General features: G+C 42.4%; 1 protein-coding gene across 1 annotated transcript in view; it reads right to left on the reverse strand.

The window, feature by feature from the left end:
* The window catches only part of uraha (urate (5-hydroxyiso-) hydrolase a), a 68,529-nt gene extending 59,859 nt beyond the window's left edge, over positions 1-8,670 (reverse strand). Inside the window, exon 1 of the mRNA XM_048197172.1 lies at positions 8,393-8,670. Within this exon, the coding sequence (XP_048053129.1) occupies positions 8,393-8,440 (48 nt within the window). The 5' untranslated portion in view covers positions 8,441-8,670. The remainder of the gene's footprint in view (positions 1-8,392) is intronic.
* Positions 8,671-26,063: the final 17,393 nt, after the last annotated feature.

Consider the following 26,063-nt stretch of genomic DNA (forward strand, 5'->3'; position numbering starts at 1 on the left):
GTTCTGTTCTGTTATTGGTTCCCTTGTTCCTTGTGTCACTTCCCCATTGGTTGTCCTAGTCATATGTTCCATCAGGTCTTGCATTTATAGCCATTGTCTTCCCCATGTTCCTTTGTCATGTATTGTTTTATGTAACCTGCTTTTGGTGAGTGTAGTGTCTGTTTTCAAGTCAAAGTCAAAGTCAAAGTCCAGTCAAAGTCAAAGTCAAAGTCAAAGTCAAGTCACTGTTCCTGTTCCTGTTTGTATTTTGAATTTATATTATTAAAACTGCACTTGGGTTCTCACTCCACAGCTCACCAAAGAATATACACTAACAAGAAGCGACACTCAATAGAACATCCATTGCAACACCGGTGCCCAGCAGCGGCCCTGCGTTTCCGCCATTTTGGGGAGTAAGCCCATGTACTTTTTTTTAAAAAGTACATTAAAGCTAAAATCCAACCTGAATGATGACAACACAGAATAAAATACTATCACTAGTGATCATCAGATCCTTTTAACAGTTTATTTTATAGACTTTGTGTAAGCCTTCCACTTTTTTTTTTTCACAAAACCTTTTTGCTCTTTAGAAACCCAGTCAGTTTGGGTTAAAATTCTTTAAAAGATCTAGTATTAGCATTAGGCTTATAAACACTGAATTAATACCAACATATGAAATTAAAGGACATGCATCAGAAAAATTGGGATTGTTATTTCAATTCAGATAGTGGAGTAATGCTATTATTATTCCACTAGGTCTGCAAACATGATGATCTTAAATGTTAATTATTAATTTACTATTAATACCAAAATTGATTGCTGTGACAACTTGCTAAGTGACAAAACAATGTCAAGTCACCGTTATTTATATAGCGCTTTATACAATAGAGACTGTTTCAAAGCAGCTTTACAATGATAACAGGAAAATAATGCATTTTGTCTGTTGTTCAGCTGAAGTCAGTTCAGTGTTGATTCAGTTCCGTTGTCATTCAGCTCAGTTCAGTTCTCATACAACAGTGTCAGTGCAGTCAGATCAATAATATTGTTGAATATTAAGTGTCCCCAACTAAGCAAACCAGAGGCATCACGCTGGTATGGAGGTGAACCTGGCCATAGGGGTCTGTGCGAAGGACCTGTCTAGTTCTTGTTGTTTTTGTTAAGGATCTGGGCCTGAAGGCTAGGAAGACCATTCCAAAGTTTGGGTGCTAATTAGAAAAAGGATCTACTGCCTGCAGTTTATTTTGATTTTCTAGGTATTATCAACTGGCCAGAATTTTGATATCGCAATAGACGTGAAGGACTGAGGAGCTAAATCATTTAGTGCTTTGTAAGTTTAAAAAATGTAAAAGATTTTTAAATGGATGCGATGTTTAATAGGGAGTCAATGCATTTTTGACAGAACCGGGCTAATATGGTCATACTTCCTGGTTCTAGTAAGAACACTAGCTGCTGCATTTTGGACCAGCTGGAGTTTGTTTATTAAGCGTGCAGGGCAACCACCCAGTAGAGCATTACAATAATCTAGCCTTGAGGTCATGAACGCATGAACTTACTTTTCTGCATTTGTCATTGAGAGCATACAGTATGTTATAATTTAGATATATTAGATACAGAAATTAGGATTAGGTCTTGCAATGTGGCTTTCCAATGACAGACTGGTATTAAAGAGCACACCCAGGTTCCTAACTGATGATGAAGACTTGACAAAGCAGCCAGTTTTTTTCAGAATTAAGTAGTAGGAAATTACTAGTCATCCGATTTTTTATATAAACTATATATAAACTATAACTATTTTTATATCTTTTATAACTATGCATTGCATAAATTTTGTGAATTGGTGTGTTTCATCAGGGCACAAAGAAATATAGAGCTGAGTATCATCAGCGTAACAGTGAAAAATACCTAGTTCTGGCATGACACTCTAGATGGCGCAGGCTTATAGGTCTAACTCATTTGGTAGCGATCACGATCAGCAATCATTTGGCAGCAGATCTATTCCGCCAAGACCAAATACATTAACATTGCCATATCATAAACATGCCACTCTCCATTACCATACCAATCTCCCAAGAGTTGTTATGACGGAACTATTGTCATGCTTTTTAATAATATCTCCCAAGGGTAGCATGTACACAGTGAAAAGCAACGGTCCTAGTAATGAGCCTTGTGGTACTTCAGACCGAACTTTGATCTATATGATACCTATTCATTTACTGCTACAAGCTGATGACTGTCAGATAAGTATAATTTGAACCATGCCAATGCAATTCCACTAATGCCAATGTAATTTTCGAGTGTGTTCAAAAGAACATTGTGGTCGATAGTGGTAAATGCAGCGCTAATGTCCAGTACACTAATGGATGCAACCACCATAGATGTAACTCTATACACTCTGTAACTCATAGTACAGTCTCAGTACTAGGATATGGTCTAAATCTTGAATGGAAATCCTCACAGATGCCGTCTCTTTCTAAGAAGGACCATTGTTGTGAGGATACTGTCTTTTTAGTATTTTTGAAAAGGGAAAAGGGAGATTCAAGATCAGTCTGAAGTTAATTAATTCTATAGGATAAAGTTTTTTATGAGAAGTATTTGTTAAGCCTGACAATCTTAAAGAAATTCACAAAGTCATTACTGCTGTGCTGTTGGGAAATGTCTACACCTGTTAATATTTTATTTTTCATTAATTTAGCAACTGTATCAAATAAATACCTAGGGTTGTGTCTGATTTCTTCTAAAGGATTCGAAAAGTAAGCAGATTAAGCAGTTTTTAAGGCCTCTCTATAGGAGGAAATACTATCCTTCCACACATTGCAAAATATTTTCTAGTTTTGTTTCCTTCCAGCTGTGCTTCAATTTCCAGGCTGCTCTCTTGAGGGCGTGAGTGTTCTTGTTATACCACATGTTGCAATGTTCTCCTTAATCTTTAAGCATAGAGGAGAAAACGTGTCTGAAGTGCTAGATAAGAGAGAGTCCATAGTTTCTGTTACAACATCAAGTTTTTCTGAGCTATCGGACATTCTGCGTAATTGAGACAAATCAGGAAGATTATTTACAAAGCAAACATTAGTGGTAGAAGTGCTAGTTTTACCATATTTGTAACAATGAGTTCGTTTTGTTGCCTTGGCTAAATGTAGCATACACAAGACTAGATAATGATTTGAGATGTCATCACTCTGCTGCAGAATTTCAATGCCATCAACATCGATTACATGTGACAATATTAAGTCTAAAGTATGATTACGATAATAAGTGGCACCTGACATGTGTTGTCTAACTCCAATAGAAATCAGAATGTCTATAAATGCAAATCCACATGCATCTTTTGCATTATCTACATGGATGTTAATGTCACCAACAATTATGACTTTATTGGCAGCCAGTACTTACTGAGCAAATTTTGATAAAGGCTGTATGGTGCCCTGTATACACTAGCCATTATCATTTACACTTGTTACACTAGCCCTTATAGGGTCTTTGGGGTCTTTTTAGACCCCAAACGACGTTTTCTCAAATAAAAAAAAATAAAAAAAATGTTCTTTGTCTAAATGACATGAAACTTTGTACAGTTGTTAACACTTTCTAGTGGGCGCCCTGGAGACGTCATGCCGGTGCAGGGAGAGGCATGGGTAGGAGTGGAGGTCTCCAGGGCGGGTCCATGAGCCACGGCGGGTCAGGTGCAGCGGGCAGCCACGGCGGGTCAGGTGCAGCGGGCAGCCACGGCGGGTCAGGGACCGAAGGCTTCATGCCGTCATGCCCAGGCGGCGCTGAAGGACTGGCGGGAGATGGCGGAACCAGCGGCTCCGCCGACCGAAGTGCAGCCGGGGCTCCAGAAGGCCGCAGTAGGAGACAGGCGACAGACAACAAAGTGAACACTGGGGGGAGTGAGGAGGCCAACTGGAGCTGAGGGACGGAGGGACGGAGCGAAGACGGAGGAGTGCAGTCCAGAAGTGAGGGCAGGCTGACGAGGGACCAAGGTGTGAACAGGGGCAGGATGGAGACAGGTGACACTGGTGGACTGATGGGCAACGGTGGAGCAGAGGGAGGTTGGAGCCGGGGTGAAGGTAATCGCCCAGAGGTCCGAGGTGGAGATCTGGGCGAGGGGGCTTGAGGTGGAGGTGCAGTGAAGACACAAATGGACGGAGGTGGGAGAGGGAGGCAGGGAGGGAAAACAGTCTTAGGGCTGTATGTTTCGACAACAAAGTTCATACTAGGAGCAGCTGGCTCGGCGGCGGCTGGAGCTGAGGGCTCGGCGGCGGCTGGAGCTGAGGGCTCGGCGGCGGAGACTGGCGCTGCTTGCTCGGCGGCGGAGACTGGAGAACTTGGCTCGGCGGAGACTGGCGATAGCGGCTCAGTCAAAAAGTCTAAAAGCCAGACCGCATCATTGGGCGGCTTGTGTGAGGCTTGAAGTGGTATCCAGTCCATCCCTTCAAACATAATTAAAATGCCCGTAGGAACAGGAGAGGGCTCAGCAGCAGGCTTGGAGAGGGCTAGAACGGGCTCTGGAGAGACTGGAGCGGGCTCTGGAGAGACTGGAGCGGGCTCTGGAGAGACTGGAGCGGGCTCTGGAGAGACTGGAGCGGGTCGCTTTCTCCTCCTCCGCTTTCTGGACCCCGCGGAGGAGTGTGGGTTCCGTGTGGGGCAGGCAGGGAGTTCGCTGGAGGGGTATGCGGAGGAAGAAGGTGGCTGACTGACTGGCCCGGCCAACCATGTTTCTGGATGGACTAGAGACAGACACCCATCCTGAACCCAATCAACAACAAATTTGGAGTTGTTTAACCATAAAATGGAATTTATAGTTTCGCTTAAGGAGAATTGGTAATCGGGTTCACCAAAATGGATGGTGTCCTCATCTAGTCCATCCAGAAACAGAGAGATCAAACATGCTTCAGGCCAGTCAGACAAAGAAGCGAGCTCAACGAACTCCTCCACATACCTCTCCAGCGAACGACCCACCTGTAGAAGCCCGATGAGCCGATCGCCAGCTGACATAGAAGAGAGAGGCCTTGGAGGAGCAGGAGCCAGGGAGCTGGTGGAAGTCTCTTCTTTTTCTTTTTTTTTTTTTTTTGTGGAAAATCCGGTCGGTTTTAGGTCCGTTCTTCTGTTACAGTATGGTGGTGTAGAGATGAGGCTGATACGGATTTCCACAATAGCAATACTACATTTATTAAACAGAAGGCAGAGAACACCAAACATACGTCTAACATAAACAGGGAACGGACAAGGAGTGCAGGGAGTGAGTGCAATATATGGGAGTGCTGACAATAGAGTCCAGGTGCAGGTGATCCGTGATGATGGGGAGCTGACGAGGGAAGTGAGTGCAGGTGACGAAACAGGAGGATCATGGGAAATAGAGTCCAGGGAAACACGGGATCTGTGACAAAAACAACTTTTTATGTAAAATTCACTTTATAAAAGACCCACATTTCTAAATTTAATTAATAGGGATAACATGGATAATTTGACGTGGTTTAGTCTAAGATGTTTGCCCATCTTTTGGAAAATGCAGTTTTAAAAGTAAAAAAACTATCACATTTACCAGTAAATGCTGCAGAGCTCCACTATTTGCTATGTGCTATTTGACTGACTGAAAAACATCTTTTCACAAGTATTTTTCAGTTGGATTTATATCTAAATATTATGAAATCACAATTTTGACAAAAAAATTGTCAAAGTTTAGCATTTTTTTTTGGACTGAAAAAAAAAATGTTTCTCAAAAATGTTGATTGAGGATTATTATTATTTATTTTATTTTTTTTCAATTTTCTAAGTGGGGTCTTATCATAATGTAACAATATTGAAAAACTGACTTTTTATTACAAAAAAATACTAAACTTTGACAAAAAGTAGCTTTTATTGTTATAATTGTGATTTCATAATATTTAGATATGAATCCAACTGAACAATACTTGTGAAAAGATGTCTTTCAGTCAGTCAAATAGCACATAGCAAATAGTGGAGCTCTGCAGCCATTTAGATAACAGATAACATGATAGGTAACATGATATAAAGCACCATCACTTCAAAAGAATTATATTTGAAACAAGACCTCCGTGAAATTCTGAAAATATTACTATAAATTATAGCAACATCTCCCCCTTTGCCTTTTGGATGCGGCTCATTTTTATAGCAGTAACCTTGGGCTAGACTAATTTAAAATAAAGTAATCTTCTGGTTTTATTCAGGTTTCTGCCAAACAGAGCACATCTAGGTTATGATCTGTAATCATATCATTTACATAAAGTGCTTTTATAGAAAGGGATCTAATATTCATCAAGGCGAGTTTATCTTTTGTTTATCCATATTATATCTGTTTTTTATTTGTTGAACATCAATTAAATTATTACCCTTAAATGGGTTTGGGAGTTTTTGGTGTTTGATAGTTTGAGGAACAGACACAGTCTCAATATTATGATTTCTAGGTGAAAGAGTCTATGTGCTGGGATTTATCTGACTTCTGATGTAAGGTGGCTAGCAGACAGTTTGTTTAGCCAGTCAAGTCAAGTCACCTTTATTTATATGGTGCTTTATACAATACAGATTGTTTCAAAGCAGCTTTACAGTGATAACAGAAAAGTGATACAGTGATAACAGAAAAATGTAATTGATTAATTGATGCAAACACAGTTCATTTTGGCTATACAGCAGCTCTAAAAGAAAATAGTGTTATTGTTGTAAAGCATATTAGTGTCTGACATTACTTGGGAGTTCACACACCTCTTAAATGTTATTTTTAGTGATCTCTGACTGACAAAATTGAATATCATTAGTGCCGACATGAACAACAATCTTGCCCTTGCATTCTTACTATCCTCGTTTGGATGCTTGTCTGTAATTTTGAAATTTTCTCTTTCAGCTGAACTATTTACCTGCATTGATCACACGTAATTCCCTTGCTGCTGACAGAGAAGGCTACGCTATATGTGGAAAGCAGTGCAAGCAACAATAACAGGAGAAGATGCCATGACTCACCATGTTTGTTGATTGATGTAACTTACCACAGTTGTTTGTAACAGATGGAGCGCAAGAGAGAAAAGTGACAGTAAGCATGAATGACAACAAGCTAGCGAACTACTCAGAAGTACAGGAACTAAAAGCTGCAGTACAAAGGCTACAAATTCTTTAAATAATGCAGGGATATCCAAGCTCAGTCCTGGAGGTTCACTGTCCTGCAGAGTTTAGCTCCAACTTGCCTCAACACACCTGCCTGAAAGTTTCTAGTATGCCTAATTAGACCTTGATCAGCTGGTTCAGGTGTGTTTAATTTCGGTGGGCTAGACAGCGCTGAGGCTGGTGAGTTAGATAGCGCTGGTCTAGGGTTGTTGGCTGCCCGCACTGACATCAGCAGTGTGTCCGCCAAACAAGAAGCCAGTCTTTAATGCCTAGGAATCACCTTGGTAGCTTCAAATGCAACATTCACAGCTGCCGGAAACACTCACTTGGTGTCCATGACGGCTGAAGACTCTGGTGTGGCGTCCATGAAGGCTGGAGACTCTTGGGTGGCGGCCATGTTGGCTGAAGACTCTGGCATGGCAGCCATGATGACTGAGGACTCTGGTGTGGCGGCCATGTTGTGAATTGGGTCTGGTGCAACAGCCATGTCATGAACAGACTCTGGTGTGGCTGGTACATCAGGAATGTTGCGTTCCTCCTCCACAACCCCCACAGTAAATGCTGAACCGCTCAGTTGCAGTGCCAAATCAATATCAAATCTAAAGTCCAATGAGGGTCAAGCAGCTCAGATAGCCCCTCTCTAAAACAATCATGAGGCATACCTCATCAAAAGAAGTCAAATATGCCAGCTCAATGAAGACCCTTACATATTGTTACATATTTCTATGAGTAGACAGAGGGCACTCTTACCAATGAAAAGGTGCATACTTCAATGAGGAACTTCTGTTTGGATATTATTATTTATTATTACTACTTTTATAATTATACTATATTCAGTTATTAAAATTGTCAGTAAAACTGGCTTTAACTGAATGTGTCAGATATTTGTTAATGTATCAAATAGGTAGCATTTTCCAGATGTCCTTCACTGTTCTATTATTCAGGTATATTAAATCATCTGTCATAATATTTACCACATACTTTTTTTTTTTCTTTCTTTTTTTTTTTTTAAATGTTCTTGGTTGCCATGAAGGACAGTTTTTCCCCACAGATTTGGCCCACGATTACATTTCCTGTCAATTCAGAAGCAGAAGCTTCTTGTTTTGCAGAATAATCTTCTTTTTGTAGTTCATATATTACGCTACTTTAAAAATACTTTTTTTTCTGGTAAGTTGTAAAGCACTTTGATTAAAAATTGTAAAAAGCTGTTACATAAGACATTCTTGAGTGAATGGTTCTGTCTCATCAGGCAGTAGAATTACTGGTTGACTGATTAAGAGAAAAAAAAAAATAGTCTTACCATATCTGCAGACACAATATGATCCCTGATATGTTGAAGTCTGTTCATCTGAAGTGCGTTTTGTGTTTTTGCACTTAAAGTGAATATATACAGAGCAGAGACAGAAGCAAAGGCAGTTTTCTGTGATGAGATCACAAATGAACCAGCACTCAGCAGCCCATGAATGACTGTCTTGTGACAAGAAAATGTAACCAATTAATTTGATACAGATTCCTCAACAGAGCACAAATGCTTGTTTTATTTCAGAGTTGGAGAGATGGACTGTGTGCCTGCAGAAGTGTAAGCATAAGTCATTGACCTCTGGGTAATTTGCCTTGCATTGATAACTTGGTACACAGTGCAATGAATGTTTCCAAAATTAACATTACTGAAAAGAGCTTTATAAATGTATATACATATTTTCAAATTTTAAAATGCTTCTTATACACTAGTTGAAACATTTGAGTGAAATGATTTGAAGATATTCTTCAGACATGGCTAAGAAAGGCTATAGAATCGCAAAAATAAAGGTTTATGCAGCAATATGTTGGATTAATCTGTTAAGAGGTATTCTCTTGCTTCCATTTTCTGACAATGTTTGTTTGTTTTTCTTCCATCACTTAATATGGGTCAAGAATGTCCGATTCAAAGAAATTTGTACTGTCAGGTCAAAACATTTATTATAAAAATTGGCATATCTTACATCTAGCTTATATGAATAATGAAATTATATAAATTAATAATGAATTCACAATAACAGATGATGTTATCTGATGATAAAAGCTACTAATACTTATGGAAATATTTAAATGGAAATTTAAAAAAAAAATATGGAAAACTGTAGTGGACTTGTCTCACACCACAGAGAAATTCCACAACACCACTGGCTTTGGTGGACTACATCTACAGTTTATTAAAGACAGGTGTAACCCAGGTTAAATAATTGTTTTATGAATATTATTGTTTACAACATTGCCTGAATAGAATATGACTATCCATATGTCTGAAATTCTTTATAAATCAATATGTGAATATTTATATCTGAATTGAGTTAAGAAATGAGTAACAACCAATCGGAGTGTTGGATTCGCATTGCACAGGTTAGTGTCACGGATCCCTTGTTCCCTGGACTCCATTTCCCATGATCCTCCTGTTTCTTCACCTGCACTCACTTCCCTCGTCAGCTCCTCATCATCACTCATCACCTGCACCTGGACTCTATTATCATCACTCCCTTTATATGGCACTCACTCCCTGCACTCCTTGTCCGTTCTCTGTTTAAGTTAAGTGTATGTTCGGTGTTCTTTGCCTTCTGTTTATTAAAAGTATTGCTGTTATAGTGGAAATCCGTATCAGCCTCATCTCTCTACCTGCATACGTAACAGAAGAACGGACCTTTAAACCGACCGGATTTCCATTAAGCAACAGGATGGAAGTTTCCTTCAGCTCCCGGGCTCCAGCTTCTCCCTTGCCACCCATAACGATGACAGCGGCCGACAAATTGATCGGGCTCCTCCAGTACGGACGTTCGCTGGAGAGGTATGTGGAGGAGTTCGTAGAGCTCGCTTATCTGACTAACTGGCCCGATGCTTATTTAATCGCCCTGTTTTTGGACGGGCTGGATGACAACACTCTCCGTTTGGATGAACCTGATTATCGTCTCTCCTTAAGCGAAACTATCAATTTAATTTTGTTTTTGAATGATTCCAAATTCATGGTGGAAAAGGTTCAGGATGAGTGGTTGTCTCCAGTCCGTCCAGAAACATGGTTAGCCAGGCCAGTTGGTCAGCCTCCGTGTTCCTCCGCATACCCCTCCAGTGAACTTCCTGCCTGTCCCACGCTGGACCCTCACTCTCCCGCTGGGTCCAGAAAGCGGAGGAGGAGGAAAAAAGCTGCCCAGGCCTATCACGAACCGGCCGCCGAGCCAACCTCTCCAGTCTCCGCCGAGCAAGCAGCGCCAGTCTCCGCCGAGCAAGCAGCGCCAGTCTCCGCCGAGCAAGCAGCGCCAGTCTCCGCCGAGCAAGCAGCGCCAGTCTCCGCCGAGCAAGCAGCGCCAGTCTCCGCCGAGCAAGCAGCGCCAGTCTCCGCCGAGCAAGCAGCGCCAGTCTCCGCCGAGCAAGCAGCGCCAGTCTCCGCCGAGCAAGCAGCGCCAGTCTCCGCCGAGCAAGCAGCGCCAGTCTCCGCCGAGCAAGCAGCGCCAGTCTCCGCCGAGCAAGCAGCGCCAGTCTCCGCCGAGCAAGCAGCGCCAGTCTCCGCCGAGCAAGCAGCGCCAGTCTCCGCCGAGCAAGCAGCGCCAGTCTCCGCCGAGCAAGCAGCGCCAGTCTCCGCCGAGCCCGTTCCAGTACCAGTGGGGCTTCTTATTGTTTATGAGGGAATGGACTGGACCCCTCTTCATTCTGCTCCAGCCGCCGCCGCCGAGCCCTCTGCTCCGGCTGCCGCCACCGAGCCAGCCGCTCCAGTCTCAGCCGCCGAGCCAGCGGCCCCAGTCGCCGCAGCCGAATCAGCCACACCATGCACCGCCAAGTCAGCTCCATGCTCCTCCACCCACATATCCACGGTATTTCTGGAACTCCTCGTAACTATCCTAAACCTCCCCAAATATTTTTTTGGGGGGGGCCAAGTACCCGTGGGTGGGGGACATGTGGTGGACACACATGTGGGTGGGGCTTTGCCATGGCCACCCAAGGCACCTGACCCGCCATGGCTGCCCGCTGCACCTGACCCACCATGGCTGCCCGCTGCACCTGACCCGAAATGGCTGCCCACTGCACCTGACCCGCCATGGCTCATGGACCCGCCCTGGAGACCTCCACTCCTACCCATGCCTCTCCCTGCACCGGCATGAGGTCTCCGGGGCGCCCCCCGCAGTGTATAAAGTATAATGCTTAAGTTCAATTTTAAATAACAATGTTAGGTTTATTATTAGTCACTTTTGTTTGTGTATATGGTATTTTCCATTCAGGGTTAAGTTAATCACCAAATTTGGTCCCCAGCTCTTATTTTTATACAACAAAAATATATCTTTACCAGATAGTTGAATCTTTAGCATGTGCTCTTTGTCTTCATGCGCCAGCATCTGTGTGTGATTACTTACCTCCATTGAGTGTGTCTACTGTCATCCGTCATCAATCCATCCACAAGACCATCACCTGTAAGATAAAGACTGTTTCAGTATCAAGTTATCATTCAACAAAGTCTACAAATCCTGCTCACTTACCTGCATTTACTGTCTACACCTGCTGTTTGTCGAATAAACATCATTCAGCGTCAACCTCTGTGTTCTCTGAGTAACTGTCTGTAAAAGAAGACCAGACCAACACAGTTAGACAACAGCATGAGTTCACTAGACCCGTTTCTCACTACCACCAATGTTCCCTCTAATTTTTTTTTTCCTTGCTGAGCAAAACTTTTCTGTTGACTGCACATTTTGGCCACCTGAGCAAAAACATACTTTATATCAGACCTGTACAATGAACGTAAACACACACACACACACAAAAAAATGGTTTTATTATACAACTGTAACATTTAACTTTAATGTGCCGTTTCTATTTTATTTGACCCTTGATGTAACTTAGTGATATATTAAATGTTTGAAAACAAGCAGTTCAGTCACTAAATTAAGCACATTTTAGGTTACTTGAGATTTTTTTCACATAGCTGTATTAACTGTACCAGTCTTCTATTAAAAAATAATTTCTGTCCTCCTGCAGGACCGTTCAATTCTTCATAATAATATAATATGAGCAGTTACAATGACGGTTTAGGACAACCATAATGTGTTTTTGTACAGTCAATTATTAGCAACAGACTGTCAGGTATAGGGAAGGAGCGAGGACTCAAATGCAGGATAGAAGAGGGCTTTTATTAATAATAAAAAATAAAACAAAACACAACAAAAACTACCCCGTGGGGGAAAACAGACAAAAATAAAACTTGACTTGACTTGACTTGACGACACACAAGGGGAAATACGACAACGAACCAGCACAGGACTGCAAACACAAGGAGAATAAATAGGAGAGCAAACAAGGCAGGTAATGAGGGAGGACAGGTGGGGAACACAGACTGCGTGCTACACAACACAAGACAAAAACTCAACATGAAAGCACACGGCAGGAGGAAACAACCGTGTGCTACACAAAACATGACAATACAAGAGCACAAAACACAAGACAAGAACGCACGGCAAGTGAAAGAACACTCGACCGTGCGCTCACAATAAAAGACAGGACTGGGAGCGCGAGTGTCCGAATCCCGACACGAAACCGAAACCAAACTAGACACGAGTGCCGGGATCCGAACGCCACGCTCCCAACATGAAACAAGGCACGCAGACAAGAGAGCGCATGGCCCCGAGAACACTCGAGACCGTACGCTCACACAAAAACACGACAAGAACGGGAGTGTCAGAGCTCTGTCACAAAACCAAGAAATAAACTAGACCGAAGTGACAGAACCCTGACACAGACAGTGTTAAACCATCAAAATTACATGTTTATTACTTATGAATCTCCCAGATTTTATATACCAGGAGGTTAAGATTTTTTGTGGCAAGGAGCCCTAAACAATCCCCTTGTGAGATAAATTTTTTTATTAGGCTTACATATAAAATATAATATAATATTTAAGTATTTAAACTGATATACAGTATTATATCAGTTTAAATGCTTCCATTTGTTTTAATATATTATATAGTGAAAACAAACTGAAGCATTTAAACTGATAGCTAAATATTTTTAAGAAAAGTGAACGTTAACTCGTTTATAGTTATCTAAACATCCCTGAAACCCACACCACCACTCACAAAAATCTATTTAAACTGAGGTATATCACTTATGTATTTTGAGTTTGCAAGCTACACCTGTGGTGGGAGTGTGATTGTAAATGTCTCAGAGTTTTGTTACCATTCTGTGCCCATCATCTGTTATTTCCACCACTTTTCATTAAAACATGACATTTTATTTCACATTTCTTTTCGTTTCGCGTTGCCTCTCGTATTGATGTATTTAGTCCGCAAACATGACAGTATTCTTACCGCGACTGATTTGGCTCAGGGCCAGCCAGCTCACACGTGCTCAATCGTTCTCTTTTTATGAAACCTGTAAACCGCATTCACCGGTTCCAACTCTATAGCGACAATAACTCTATAGCAGTTTTCCAGAGCACTGCAATTATTTCTCATTTAAACTACTACAATCATTTTCATGTCTGCTCTCTGCACGGCAATTATTTCTTCTGCGCGGCCTCGGCTTCAGAAGTGCGCGGCTGCGCATGCGCGCAGCTTAGAGGGAACATTGACTACCACTACACCCGCACCAGCACCCAGTCTCACTTCCATCACAACAACCGCCACTCCTTCGCCACCGGTGATCGCCAGTCCCATGGCCAAACCAGCGCCCTTCTCTGGCTTGGTGGAGGATTGCAATGGATTCCTCCTGCAGTGTTCGCTGGCACTGGAGATGCAGTCGTGTCTCTACAATAACAATCGCGCCAAAACAACGTTTATTATATTCCTGCTGAACGGGCGAGCGCTCCAATGGGCAGAAACCATTTGGTCACAAGCAGGGCCTGTGACCCAGTCTTTGGATAACTTCATCACCCATTTCAAGAAAGTTTTCGGCAGACCAGCTGGGGATTCATCTGCAGGTGAGCAACTTTATCATCTCCGTCAAGGTTCAATGTCTGTTAACGATTATGGCCTCAAGTTTAGAACCCTCGCAGCTGCAAGTGAATGGAATGAGCGCTCGCTTCTCACCACCTATCGGCAGGGATTGGATCCCAGAGTGTGGCTGCATCTTGCTGCATATGAGGATACCATCGGGCTTGAACGTTTCATCCAGTTATCCATCAGATTTTCCTCTCGTATGCAGTCATGTCTGAATGAACACGAGGGCCAGTCACTATTCTCTCCATCATTCCGCTGGCCAGAGTCCATCAGCCCTCCAGATCCAGGCCCCGAAACCATTCAAGTGGACAACAATAGGCTGACATTTGCTGAGCAGCAGAGGCGGCTGACCCAGGGGTTATGTTTATACTGTGGTGCAGCAGGGCATGTAATCTCCACGTGCCCTATTCGTCTTCCTCGTCCAATGATGAGTGCTATCAAACCCTCTATGGTAAATATGATACCACTCACTACCATTGTAATGCTTACGGCTGCCGATGTCTCTATTTCAGTCAATGCCCTCCTTGATTCCGGGTCAGCCGGGAACTTCATCTCTGGCACCCTCTGCTGCCAGCTCAAGCTCAAGACCACCGCCACGTCGACCTTCTACCAGGTCCAATCAGTAACAGGAAGACCACTCGGCCAGAAACAAGAACGGTGCAGTGCAGGACCTCTAACAACTCCAAGTTAAACAACTACATGTTGAACACCTATATCTCCTGGTTCTGGAGGATTCCACCACTGATGTGATTTTAGGGTGCCTGTGGTTAGAGCAGCACAATCCCATCATCTCCTGGACTTCTGGCAAAATCCTGAAGTGGGGCGACACCTGTTTTCCTGACTGTTTCCATCTTACTCCTCAACCTCCACTTCCTCGTTCCAAGGTACTTCCTGTTTGCTTCACCTCCATCGAGAGTCCCCTGGAGAAACAGGCAGTTGATGTTCCTCCGTGTTACGCCTCCTTCAGTGATGTCTTCTGCCCAAAGAAAGCCTCTAAGCTGCCTCCACATCGGCCATGGAACTGTGCCATTGATCTGCTTCCGGGTGAACCAGTGCCCAGTAGAAAGATCTACCCACTCTCCATTCCAGAGCAGAAGGCCATGGAGGAATACATTGAAGAGGCACTACAACAAGGCTACATCCGTCCTTCGACTTCCCCTGTTGCTTCGAGCTTCTTCTTCAAAAAGGACAGAGGCTTGTGGCCTTGTATTGATTACCGGGCTCTCAACAAGATTACTGTCAAGTTCCAGTATCTTCTTCCCCTCATCCCAGCGGCCTTAGAACATCTACGCGGTGCCACTGTCTTCACCAAGTTGGACCTCCGCAGCACCTATAACCTCATCCAGATACGTGAGGGGATGAGTGGAAGACAGCTTTTGTGACACCTAGTGGTCACTACAAGTACTGCATTATGCCGTATGGCCTGGTCAGTGCCCCCTCCGTATTCCAGGACTTCATACATGAGGTGCTCCGGGAGTTTCTTCACAAGTTCGTCCAACCCTCAGTGCAGTTCCTTGGATACAACATCAGTAGCAGTGGCATCCAGATGGACAAGAGGAAGGTAGAAGCCATTGAAAACTGGCCTATTCCATTGTAGGGAACACACCCCAGGAAGTAAAATTAGCTCAAATTAAATATTTATAGGGAATTAAAAAGAGTTGTTTAATTTACGACCGAGCAACTGAGTCGTCCAGTGTTCATTTGCTCGAGTCGTAATAAGCTCTTGTAGTGGATATAGATATCCAACAATCATGAAAACACTGATTAGAGCATGGTAACTTTAAGATCGACAGTTTAAGGCATTACATTTTAGAAGCACATAATACAAGACACTTTCTTTTAAAATCTACAAGAGACTTTATTTATTATAACACAAACTAATCTAACACAAACACACGCAAACATACATTCATTCATACGCGTTGCAGTAAGAAAGGAAATGAGAGAGAAAGAGTTTTAAGAGAGAGAATGATATGATGAACAGGATTCCTAACCATTTCAACGAACCATGAATCATTCATTTAAATGCACCAGTTCAGTTTAGACTTTGGAGGTACTTGCTTGAGTCGACTTTAAATGTGAATCTTCTCATCGGCGTGCAGAGAAGGGTTTCCAAGTCGATGATCTGTCGCAGGGACCGTAATGTGTTTCGTAGAACCCAATCATGTTTGAGGTTGCTGGAAAGATAAAAGGAAGTCTCTTTGTCACTGGAGTTAAAGTTGAAGCGGCAAAAGTCGTTGGTTGAACTTTTTGGCAAAACTTAGAACACAAGACTTTCAGCGGAAAAGAAAATTAAGTAAAAGAAAAGCAAAGTGAGTAAAAGTTGGATGGCTTGAATGAGCTGCTTGTCTGTTCTTCTCGTTACTCCATGGTCACTAGTTGTTCTGCTTACTCTGGTCTCTGTTGACCGGTTCTTTTTTCTATTTCTCTTGTCTAGTTCACTATTTTGCGATATGACTATTTAAACTTTGGTGTTTGTCACACCTCTGAGAGGAGTTTTGGCCAATCAGATATTGTCCTGTTTCAAAAGGGTTTTTCTCTGCCCCCAGTCGTACATAGGTGTTACTTCCCGTCTCTGCTTTAGCAAAGAGTACCATTCAAAAAAAACATTATTTCTATTAAATGGAATATGATACATTTTAAACAGATTTCGTTCAAGCCAGGATTTAGAGAAGAGGAAAATAATTAAATCAATTCCAAATAAGCCATACTTTCAATCAGTCATTCAAGAGTTATCACATTTACATGAATTGTGGGTGTTCTAAAGCAAAACTGGTTACAGGTAGTATTTGTGTACACATGATGTCAAATGTATGCAGTTCAAAGATGTTTGATAAGTCCATTTAAAATTGTTTGGAATAATTTTGATGCAGTTTTAGTTGTACAACAGTCTTAGTTGGTTTTTCTGTGAAGTTCTGTCCCTCAGAGAACAAAAGTGGCCTGCATTCTCTGTCTTTTTTGATCTGGTGACCAAAGATTCTTTATCTTCTCGATGACCACAAGTGGCTGTCACTTCTCCTTCTGTCAGGAAACATGGATGTCGTGAAAAGTAATCAGCATTGGTTTTCTCTGCAGACGAGCTGCAAACCTCGATTCTGAATTAGAATTATGTTTTGAAAGAATCATCTGAATGATTAATTTGTCTGGTTGGTCCACGGTTCCTACACCATCTACCATCAAAGAACTTCAACGCTTCCTTGGTTTTGCAAACTTTTACAGAAGATTTATCCAGAACTACAGCTCCATCGCCTATCCTCTCACCAACCTCCTGAAAAACAAGCCCAAGTCTTTGTCCTGGTCACCATCTGCCACTGAAGCCTTCAACACGCTAAGAGAAGCATTTACCAGTGCACCGCTCCTTGTTTATCCAGACCCAGACAGACCCTTTATCGTTGAAGTGGATGCCTCCACCACCGGAGTAGGAGCGGTGCTATCTCAGCAGCAGGGGAATCCAGCCAAATTCCATCCATGTGCCTTCTTCTCTCGCAAACTCAGCCAGGTGGAGAGGAACTACGACATCGGCAATAGAGAACTCCTAGCTATCAAGCTAGCCCTTGAACAGTAGAGGCATTGGCTGGAGGGTGCCAAACATCCATTTACAGTACTCACCAACCATAAGAATCTCGAGTACCTACGAGACACCAAAAGACTCAATCCACGACAAGCTCGCTGGGCATTGTTCATCACACGCTTCCACTTCACAATCTCTCAACTTCCTGGTCCGAAGAATGTTAAAGCAGACGCCTTATCTCGTCTGTATACTCCCGAAAAAGCTAGTCTGACTCTACGCAGATGCAGAATGACAGCCGACCTGATACGCTCTACAGCTCCAGTCTATCAACCTGGTCAGAAAGCTTGGCTGTCAACCCAGGACATCAGAATGCGTCTGCCCTGCAAGAAGCTCAGTCCCAAATTTACTGGCCCCTTCACCATCACCAAGCAGATCAACCCGGTCACCTACCAACTACACCTCCCACCACAGTACAGAATTCATCCCGCTTTCCATGTGTCTCTTCTCAAACCTCACCACCCCTCTGTTACTGTTTCCACAGAGCCTGGACTGGCAGACTAGTGTGTCTACTGTCATCCATCATCAATCCATCTATGAGATCATCACCTGTAAGATAAAGACTGTTTTAGTGTCAAGTTATCATTCAACAAAGTCTACATATCCTGCTCACTTACCTGCATTACTGTCTACACCTGCTGTTTGTCTAATAAACGTCATTCCACGTCAGCCTCTGTGTTCTCTGAGTAACTGTCCATAACATACACATTCACAGAATACATTAAAAAAAGTTACAAAAGACGCGTGTAGTCCCCGTGTCTCTAAAAAATCTTGAGACTACTGGTCTCACTGGGTAAATCAAATGATGAATGAAATGAATGACTCTATTTGTAACTTCTTTAACTTTGTTGGTAAGACAGTATTTATTAGGTAAACCCCAAACCTCTTTCCATTCAATCTAAATATACATCAAGTTCCAAAAAGGTTTGCATTTAGGCAATAATGTCACACCACGGTCTGTCCAGCAGAGGGAAACAGAGAGCACAAGACCTTCCACAACTTCCTCCTGATTTCCTGTTCATTATTAGCTCAATGATATCACCTGTGCCTGGCTTGTTAGTGTTAGTGTGCATCATTTTGCTGAGCCAGCAAAATGATGGACCCAGCAGAGGCTGAACAGATTCATGGAGCCCTTAGCAAACAGGGAGTATTGTTTGGAACACATGAATCACAGCTACAGAGGCTGACAGATGCTGTGAACCAGATTGGGGAATCTCTGCAACAACTACAAGCCCACTTGCCTCAAGAACCTGTGGCAGCACCGGCCCCAGATCCTCCACCAATAGCTGCACCAGTTTCCCAGGTGCCCAAGATCCCAGCCCCTCAGCGCTTCGACGGGAAGCCCTGTACCTGTAAGGGTTTCCTGACTCAAGTCTCTCTGATTTTTGAACTCCAACCCTCTTCCTTTGCTTCTGAGAAGGCTAAGATTGCATATATAATATCCCTGTTGTGTGATCGTGCCCTGGATTGGGCCTCAGCTCTTTGGAGACAACAGTCCCCCATTTGCTCAGATCTAAATGTGTTCACAGAGACTCTCCAACAGGTGTTCGACCATCCAGTCAGTGGCCGTGAGGCAGCAAGAAAGTTGCTTGACCTACGCCAGGGGCATCAATCTGTGGCTGATTGACTTCCGTACTCTGGCTTCTGAGAGTAAATGGGATTCAGAGGCTCTTCTCTCAACCTTCTACCGTGGCCTTTCTGAAGATGTAAAAGATGAATTAGCTAGTAGAGACTGGGGTTCAAGTCTGGAGGAACTCATAACCTTGGCCATCCGCATTGATAACCGTATTCGTGAGAGGAGAAGAGAACGTTGCTCTCCCCAAGTCATGCCCATGTTATCACCTACAAATGTTCCAGAAATTGTTCATCTCAACCAACAGACAGAGGAAGAACCAATGCAGCTGGGCAGGACTCGCCTATCACCTAAAGAGAGAGAGAGAGACGCATGAGAGAGGGTCGTTGTTTCTACTGTGGAGGTTATGGCCACATGCGCTCTTCCTGCCCTGAATTAGCGTTAAAAGCCAAGGCTCGCTAGGGTGTGTGGGGACCTTAGCGAGTGGAACTGCCCAGTTTAACCCTCTGGAGTTTGAGGCTGATTTGGGGCTTGGAGAAGTTTTGACATGCCCTGACATTTGTGCTTTTTCAGTTGTTCATAAACATATAAATGACAAAAGTGTCATTACACTGTATTCAGCACAAACTAGGCTACAATAATATGTGAGGAACATATATGTACATGTTTGTATTTTTGAAGGAATAATGTTTATGCGTGGTTATTGAAAAAACAAAAAACGTAAGTCACTGAAATAAGGCCAAAAAAAGTATATTAAATCTGTGTTCACAAGACTTTTGGGTATTGGAGGTTGTAGACTAGAGTTTTTGCTTCAGAATTATGTAAAAATTATGCTGCCTACTCCTTCATATAAAACAATATATTGATTTAGTTTTTGTAAGACATTTTTGGTCAAGAAACACAGTATGCGTGGAGGCGTGAATCTGCATGAATAATGGGCCATTTACACCTGAGAAGACAAAAGAATCACATAATAATGACCTGAAATGACTTGCATATTAATGAGGCCTTTCAGTCAGGTAGGCTGTGAAAAAAACCCTCTGTAATAATGTCTCAGCTCATCATAAACAGCAATACTGTGAAATATTATTACAATTTAAAATAATGGTATTCTATTATATTCTTTAAAATAAAATGTATTTCTGTGATGCAAAGTGTCTGAACAATTATGTTACCTCTATGGCATTTCATATAGGCTTTTAGCTTAAAAGCATGCACATTTGGAGAAATATTGATGGATTCTTATATATTTATGTCAATTTTCTATACTGAGAAGTAATATTTATTGTCATCACTATGAGTGCTGGATACTGTTTTTTCAATTCATACTTGCAGCCGGAGGGCACTCTCTGTACACCTTTAGTCCACAAATTATTCTAAAGAAGAAGAGGACATTTCAGGAATGGTGTTTTTAATTCATACTTGCAGCCGGAGGGCGCTCTCTGTACACCTTTAGTCCACAAATTCATATAAAGAAGAAAAGGAACTAGGAACTAATGGCATGTCTTCTAGAGATCGCTAACCATTGCTTTATCATCCAAATAAACACTTTTCAAGACAATAAATACACGATTGAGACCATGAATGCATGTATTGCTCCGTGGGCGCGGCCGCATTAGCGGATAATGAGCTGAATCGCAGATTTCTGACATGGCTCTCTTTTCATACAGATTACATAAACACAGAATGTTTGTTTTCGATTTGACTCACACGATTTAAAACCTGACATCTCAACGTTTCTTTAGACGTAAGTGTCATTTTTTTTGTCATTAGTATTCATAAGTTACAGTTCATTTTCTGAGAACTATCAGATTGGACTTCGTTCAGAGGGAGAGGAGAGATCACGCATCATGTTAGTTTTGTTTATTTTACAAAAAGCACAACATTTTGTTTTTACTATGAGTGTACACAAATAAAAGAAGACATTCTATAGTTTCAATTGATATATTACTTATGTCTCTATGACAAGAAATGACGGAGTATTTTAAGTCTGTTTTGCTGCAATGTGAAAAAAATCCTGCAAAACGCGCCGGCGCGTTTTCAGACCTCAGGGAATTAACACTCTTCACTCCCGTTTACTGTTGTCAGCTACCCTTACTTGGGGGGATGCAAAAGAGAAGATAATATCATTGAAGGCATTTGTGGATTCAGGTGCGGCTGACAATTTTTTGGACATTGAACTGGCAAAGAAGATGTGTATCCCCTATGAGACTTGTCCTGCATCCTGGAAAGTTGAAGCCCTGGATGGCAGACCTACTGGGTCTGGAATGATCAGATTTAGAACAGTTCCTCTGTGTTTAACCATTGAAGCTAACCATCATGAAACAATCTCCTTTTATCTTATTGAGTCTTCCAGAGAACCCCTTATCCTTGGTTACCCCTGGTTGCGGCTTCACAACCCTCAATTTTCCTGGACCTCGGGAACTCTTCTTGACTGGGGTTCAGCATGTAAGGACTCCTGCACCTCTCCTGCTTCCTTTGTGGCTGGGAATAAAGAAATTCTGGCAGCTTTTGAAGAGGTGACTGTTCGTTCATTGAATAATGTACCAGATCTGACACTTATGCCCCTTGAATACTATGAGTTGAAAGAAGTGTTTAGCAAACAATGCGCTACCAAACTACCACCTCACAGACCTAGGTGACATATTAATCTTCTCAAACTCTCTACAGGAACATATTCACCATGTCCAACAGGTTCTGAAGAAGCTACTTGAGAATCATATTTTTGTAAAGCTTGAAAAGTGTGAGTTTCATGTGCCTCAAGTCTCATTCCTAGGCTATATTGTCTCTCAAGAAGGCATCCAGATGGAACTAAAGAAGGTATCTGCCATCACAAACTGGCCCCAGCCCAAAACACTGAAGCAGGTACAGAGATTTCTTGGCTTTGCCAATTTCTACAGGAAGTTTATTCGTAACTTCAGCACAATTGCAGCACCCATTTCCGCTCTTACGAAGCATTCACCCACTCGTATTCACTGGACTGCTGAAGCTCTGAAGTCTTTTGACAGGTTAAAGAAACTGTTTTCTTCTGCCCCAATCTTGGTACACCCAGACCCTGAATTACCTTTTATTGTTGAAGTGGATGCGTCTGAAGTGGGAGTAGGAGCAGTGCTCTCTCAGAGATCCGTTACAGATAACAAAGTTCATCCATGTTCCTTCTTTTCCAGAAGCCTGTCTTCAGCAGAAAGAAATTACGATGTGGGTAACCGAGAACTCCTAGCTGTGAAACTAGCACTAGAAGAGTGGCGCCACTGGCTAGAGGGGTCCAAACATCCTTTCATTGTATGGACAGACCACAAGAACCTGTCCTATCTACAGCAGGCTAAGCGCCTTAACCCTCGTCAGGCTAGGTGGGCCCTCTTTTTTACCCGTTTCAATTTTGTGATCTCTTACAGACCTGGATCAAAGAATGTAAAGGCTGATGCCTTATCACGGCAGTATGATTGCTCCGAGAAGGACCGTTTCCCAGAATTCATCATTCCCAGAGACTGCATTCTAGCACCTATTTGCCGGTCCATCGAAGATACTGTGCGTGAGGCGCTACATGGCGCGCACATTCCTGATGAGGTTCCAGCAGGATGCTTGTTTGTTCCAAAGGAAGCAAGATCTGAGGTCCTTCAGTGGGGTCATGCCTCCTCTCTTGCTGGACATCCAGGAGTAGAGAGGACATTGGATTTTATTCAAAGACGGTTTTGGTGGCCAGAGTTGTCAAGAGAGGTCCAATCTTTTGTACAAGCCTGCCCAGGCTGTGCTCAACAGAAGTCTTCTAATCAGCACCCTGCCGGTCTTCTACACCCATTGCTAATCCCTCAACGTCCCTGGTCTCATGTATCCATGGATTTTATCACGGGTTTGCCAGTATCTGAAGGTAACACTGTTGTACTGGTGGTGGTGGACCGCTTCTCTAAAGCTGCACATTTTATTCCATTACCTAAACTTCCTTCTGCTAAAGAAACTGCTGACATTGTTCTTCAAAATGTTGTAAGGATCCATGGAATTCCTGTGGACATTGTTACGGATCGGGGTCCCCAGTTCATGTCTCGTTATTGGAAGGCATTCTGGTCTCTGTTTGGCTCTTCTGTCAGTCTCTCTTCAGGTTTCCACCCTCAGTCAAATGGCCAAACAGAACGGGTGAATCAGGAGTTGGAGAAATACCTTCGCTGCTTCACATCCCATCAGCCATCCTCTTGGAGTCAGTTCCTGGTATGGGCAGAGCTGGCACACAACACCTTACGCAGCTCCTCCACTGGATTATCCCCATTCAAGTGTCAATTTGGATTTGAGCCACCATTGTTCTTCAGTCAAGAAATAGAGGTTGGAGTCCCTAATGCTAAGAAGTTTGTTGAACGGTGCAGAAAGACATGGAAAAGGGCTCACTTGGCCTTGAAATGTGCTTCAACTCGCTACAAGAAGTATGCTGACAGGAGAAGAAGGGTGACCCCATACTTCAGAATTGGACAAAAGGGTCTGGCTCTCAGCTAAGGATTTGCCTTTAAGAATTGAGTCCAAAAAACTTGCCCCAAGATTTGTTGGCCCATTCAAAATCACCAGAAGGGTCAATCCTGTTACATATATTATAGAAGGTGGCCCCACGTATACAGTGAGGAGGCTGTTAGACTCAAGACGCCGTGGCCGTGGTTTTCACTACCTGGTTGACTCGGAGGGATATGGGCCTGAGGAGCGTACCTGGGTGCCAGCACGACACATCTTGGACCCAGACTTGATCAAAACATTCCATCACCTGCATCCTGACCATCCAGGGCCGTCTGGAGCCGGCCATAAAGGGGGGGACCCTGTCACACCACGGTCTGTCCAGCAGAGGGAAACAGAGAGCACAAGACCTTCAACAACTTCCTCCTGATTTCCTGTTCATTATTAGCTCAATGATATCACCTGTGCCTGGCTTGTTAGTGTGTGTGTGGGCATATATAAGACCTGCATTTATTTGTATCCTTGCTCAGTCTTGAAGTTCTTTTGTTCAGACAGATCCTTTGGCCTATGTTTGGATTTCTTTGAGAGACTTTTTACTCAGAACTTTGACCTGCTTATTTGGAAGCTTTACTTTATGTTTTTTGGACCTTTTGCCTTGTGGATCTGTACCTTCTTCAGCCCTGCTTCTGATGTTAATTTTTATGTTTATTCAAGAAGGACACTAAGTAAAGACTGTTTGTTTTTCTCCAATCCTGCCTTGTGTGGTTCTCTGCAATTTGGGTCTACACTGCTCTGTGGTGTAGTGGCTAGAGCATTGGGCTACCAGCAACACATTCTGGGTTCTAGCTCCGGTCGTGACAAATAATGTAGTTCTACATCATTTTTTAATATAAAAGTTATTACATTTTTTATCTATAACTTTCACACAATTAATACTTAACTGAGTAGTATATAAGGGGATAGACTCAGAAGATATACTGCCTGGTAAAAGTTGAATAAAGCAACTAGGAATGGCATCAAATACAATTGCAAACTCCTTGGCAGTTACAGGGATCGTATAATAATTAAGAGATAATTAAAGAGATGTCCATTATTCTTAAATAACTGTCTAACCAAAATTATACCATTATTGTACCAATTTCTGTAAAATATAGATTTATTTTTAAACGTAATATATTTGTTGTTCCAAATCATAGATTTGTGTGGATAAAAGTTATGCTTAAAAATGAGCATCCATAATAAAAAACCTTTTTTTTTTGAAAAAGGTTTTTTTTATGAAAAGAAGACAGCTACTTATCAGAACCTTGTTTATACCAAAATTACACCTCAAAAAAAAAAAGTTCTAAACCCCCCAACTTATCAAAAATTAACTCAGGGATGATATTTAAAATTTTGCCTTTAGAGTTCAAGTATTTCTTTATCCATTTGTTCTTAAATACACAATTAACAGTATTAAAGTCAAGTACATTTAGACCAGAGCCAAAGAGAGAGAGAGATGCGACAACGGAAGTTCAAAACGCTTGATCGTCACGTGATTCGCGTAGACTTCAGATAGTTCCAGGAAGTGCTTCGGCGTGCTTCAATTCAAAATAATAGGGTTAGAGAGACAGGTCATGAGAACACGTCATGTTCACTATGGTTTCACAGGGACATGAGACCTGCAGGTGACAGGTGATTAAAAAACCCATTGCAAACAAGTGAAATGTAAAATTTAATTAAGTGATGTAATGTTTACAATTCTTATGCACTTATTACTATATAAATTCATACACAATATATTCAATTCTAAAACAAAACATGATTATTCACACACATTGACTTTTGCACTGATTCAGTGCAATGGATTTATACATTTCTAATAAACTGCATGTCAAGCATTTTGTCTGTCCTTTACTACATGTTCTTGTAGTCTCCGCTATGGTTTGCAGTGCTGCATGAGGATGATCCAGTCACTCAGAGAAAGCAATATGAATGGTTTCCCCACTGACATGGAAAGGACAAAATATGTTCTAGTCAGCAGGAGCGATCTAAATAGAACTAAAGATTGTGTGCTAAGTTGTGTGTTAATCATATTGTCACGGGTGTTTTGGTTTTGGTATTCACGTTTATGATTTCATGTCTTTTATTTTGTAGTTGATTTATGTTTCTTGTTTGTGTCATGCTTCCCTTGCTCCTCATGTTCTCCCTTGTCCATGTGTCATGTTCTGATTGGTTGTTCATGGTCATGTGTTTCTGAGTTATGTTCTGTCATTGGTTCTCTTGTTCCTTGTCTCACTTCCCCATTGGTTGTCCTAGTCATGTGTTCCATCAGTTCTTGTATTTATAGCCATTGTCTTCCCCATGTTCCTTTGTGATGTATTATCATTGTAACCTGCTGTTGGTGAGTCGTTTTGTCAAGTCAAGTCAAGTCAAGCCAAGTCAAGCCAAGCCAAGCCAAGCCAAGCCAAGCCAA

Source organism: Megalobrama amblycephala, linkage group LG7, assembly GCF_018812025.1.
Source record: "Megalobrama amblycephala isolate DHTTF-2021 linkage group LG7, ASM1881202v1, whole genome shotgun sequence".
Classification (NCBI taxonomy): Eukaryota; Metazoa; Chordata; class Actinopteri; order Cypriniformes; family Xenocyprididae; genus Megalobrama; species Megalobrama amblycephala.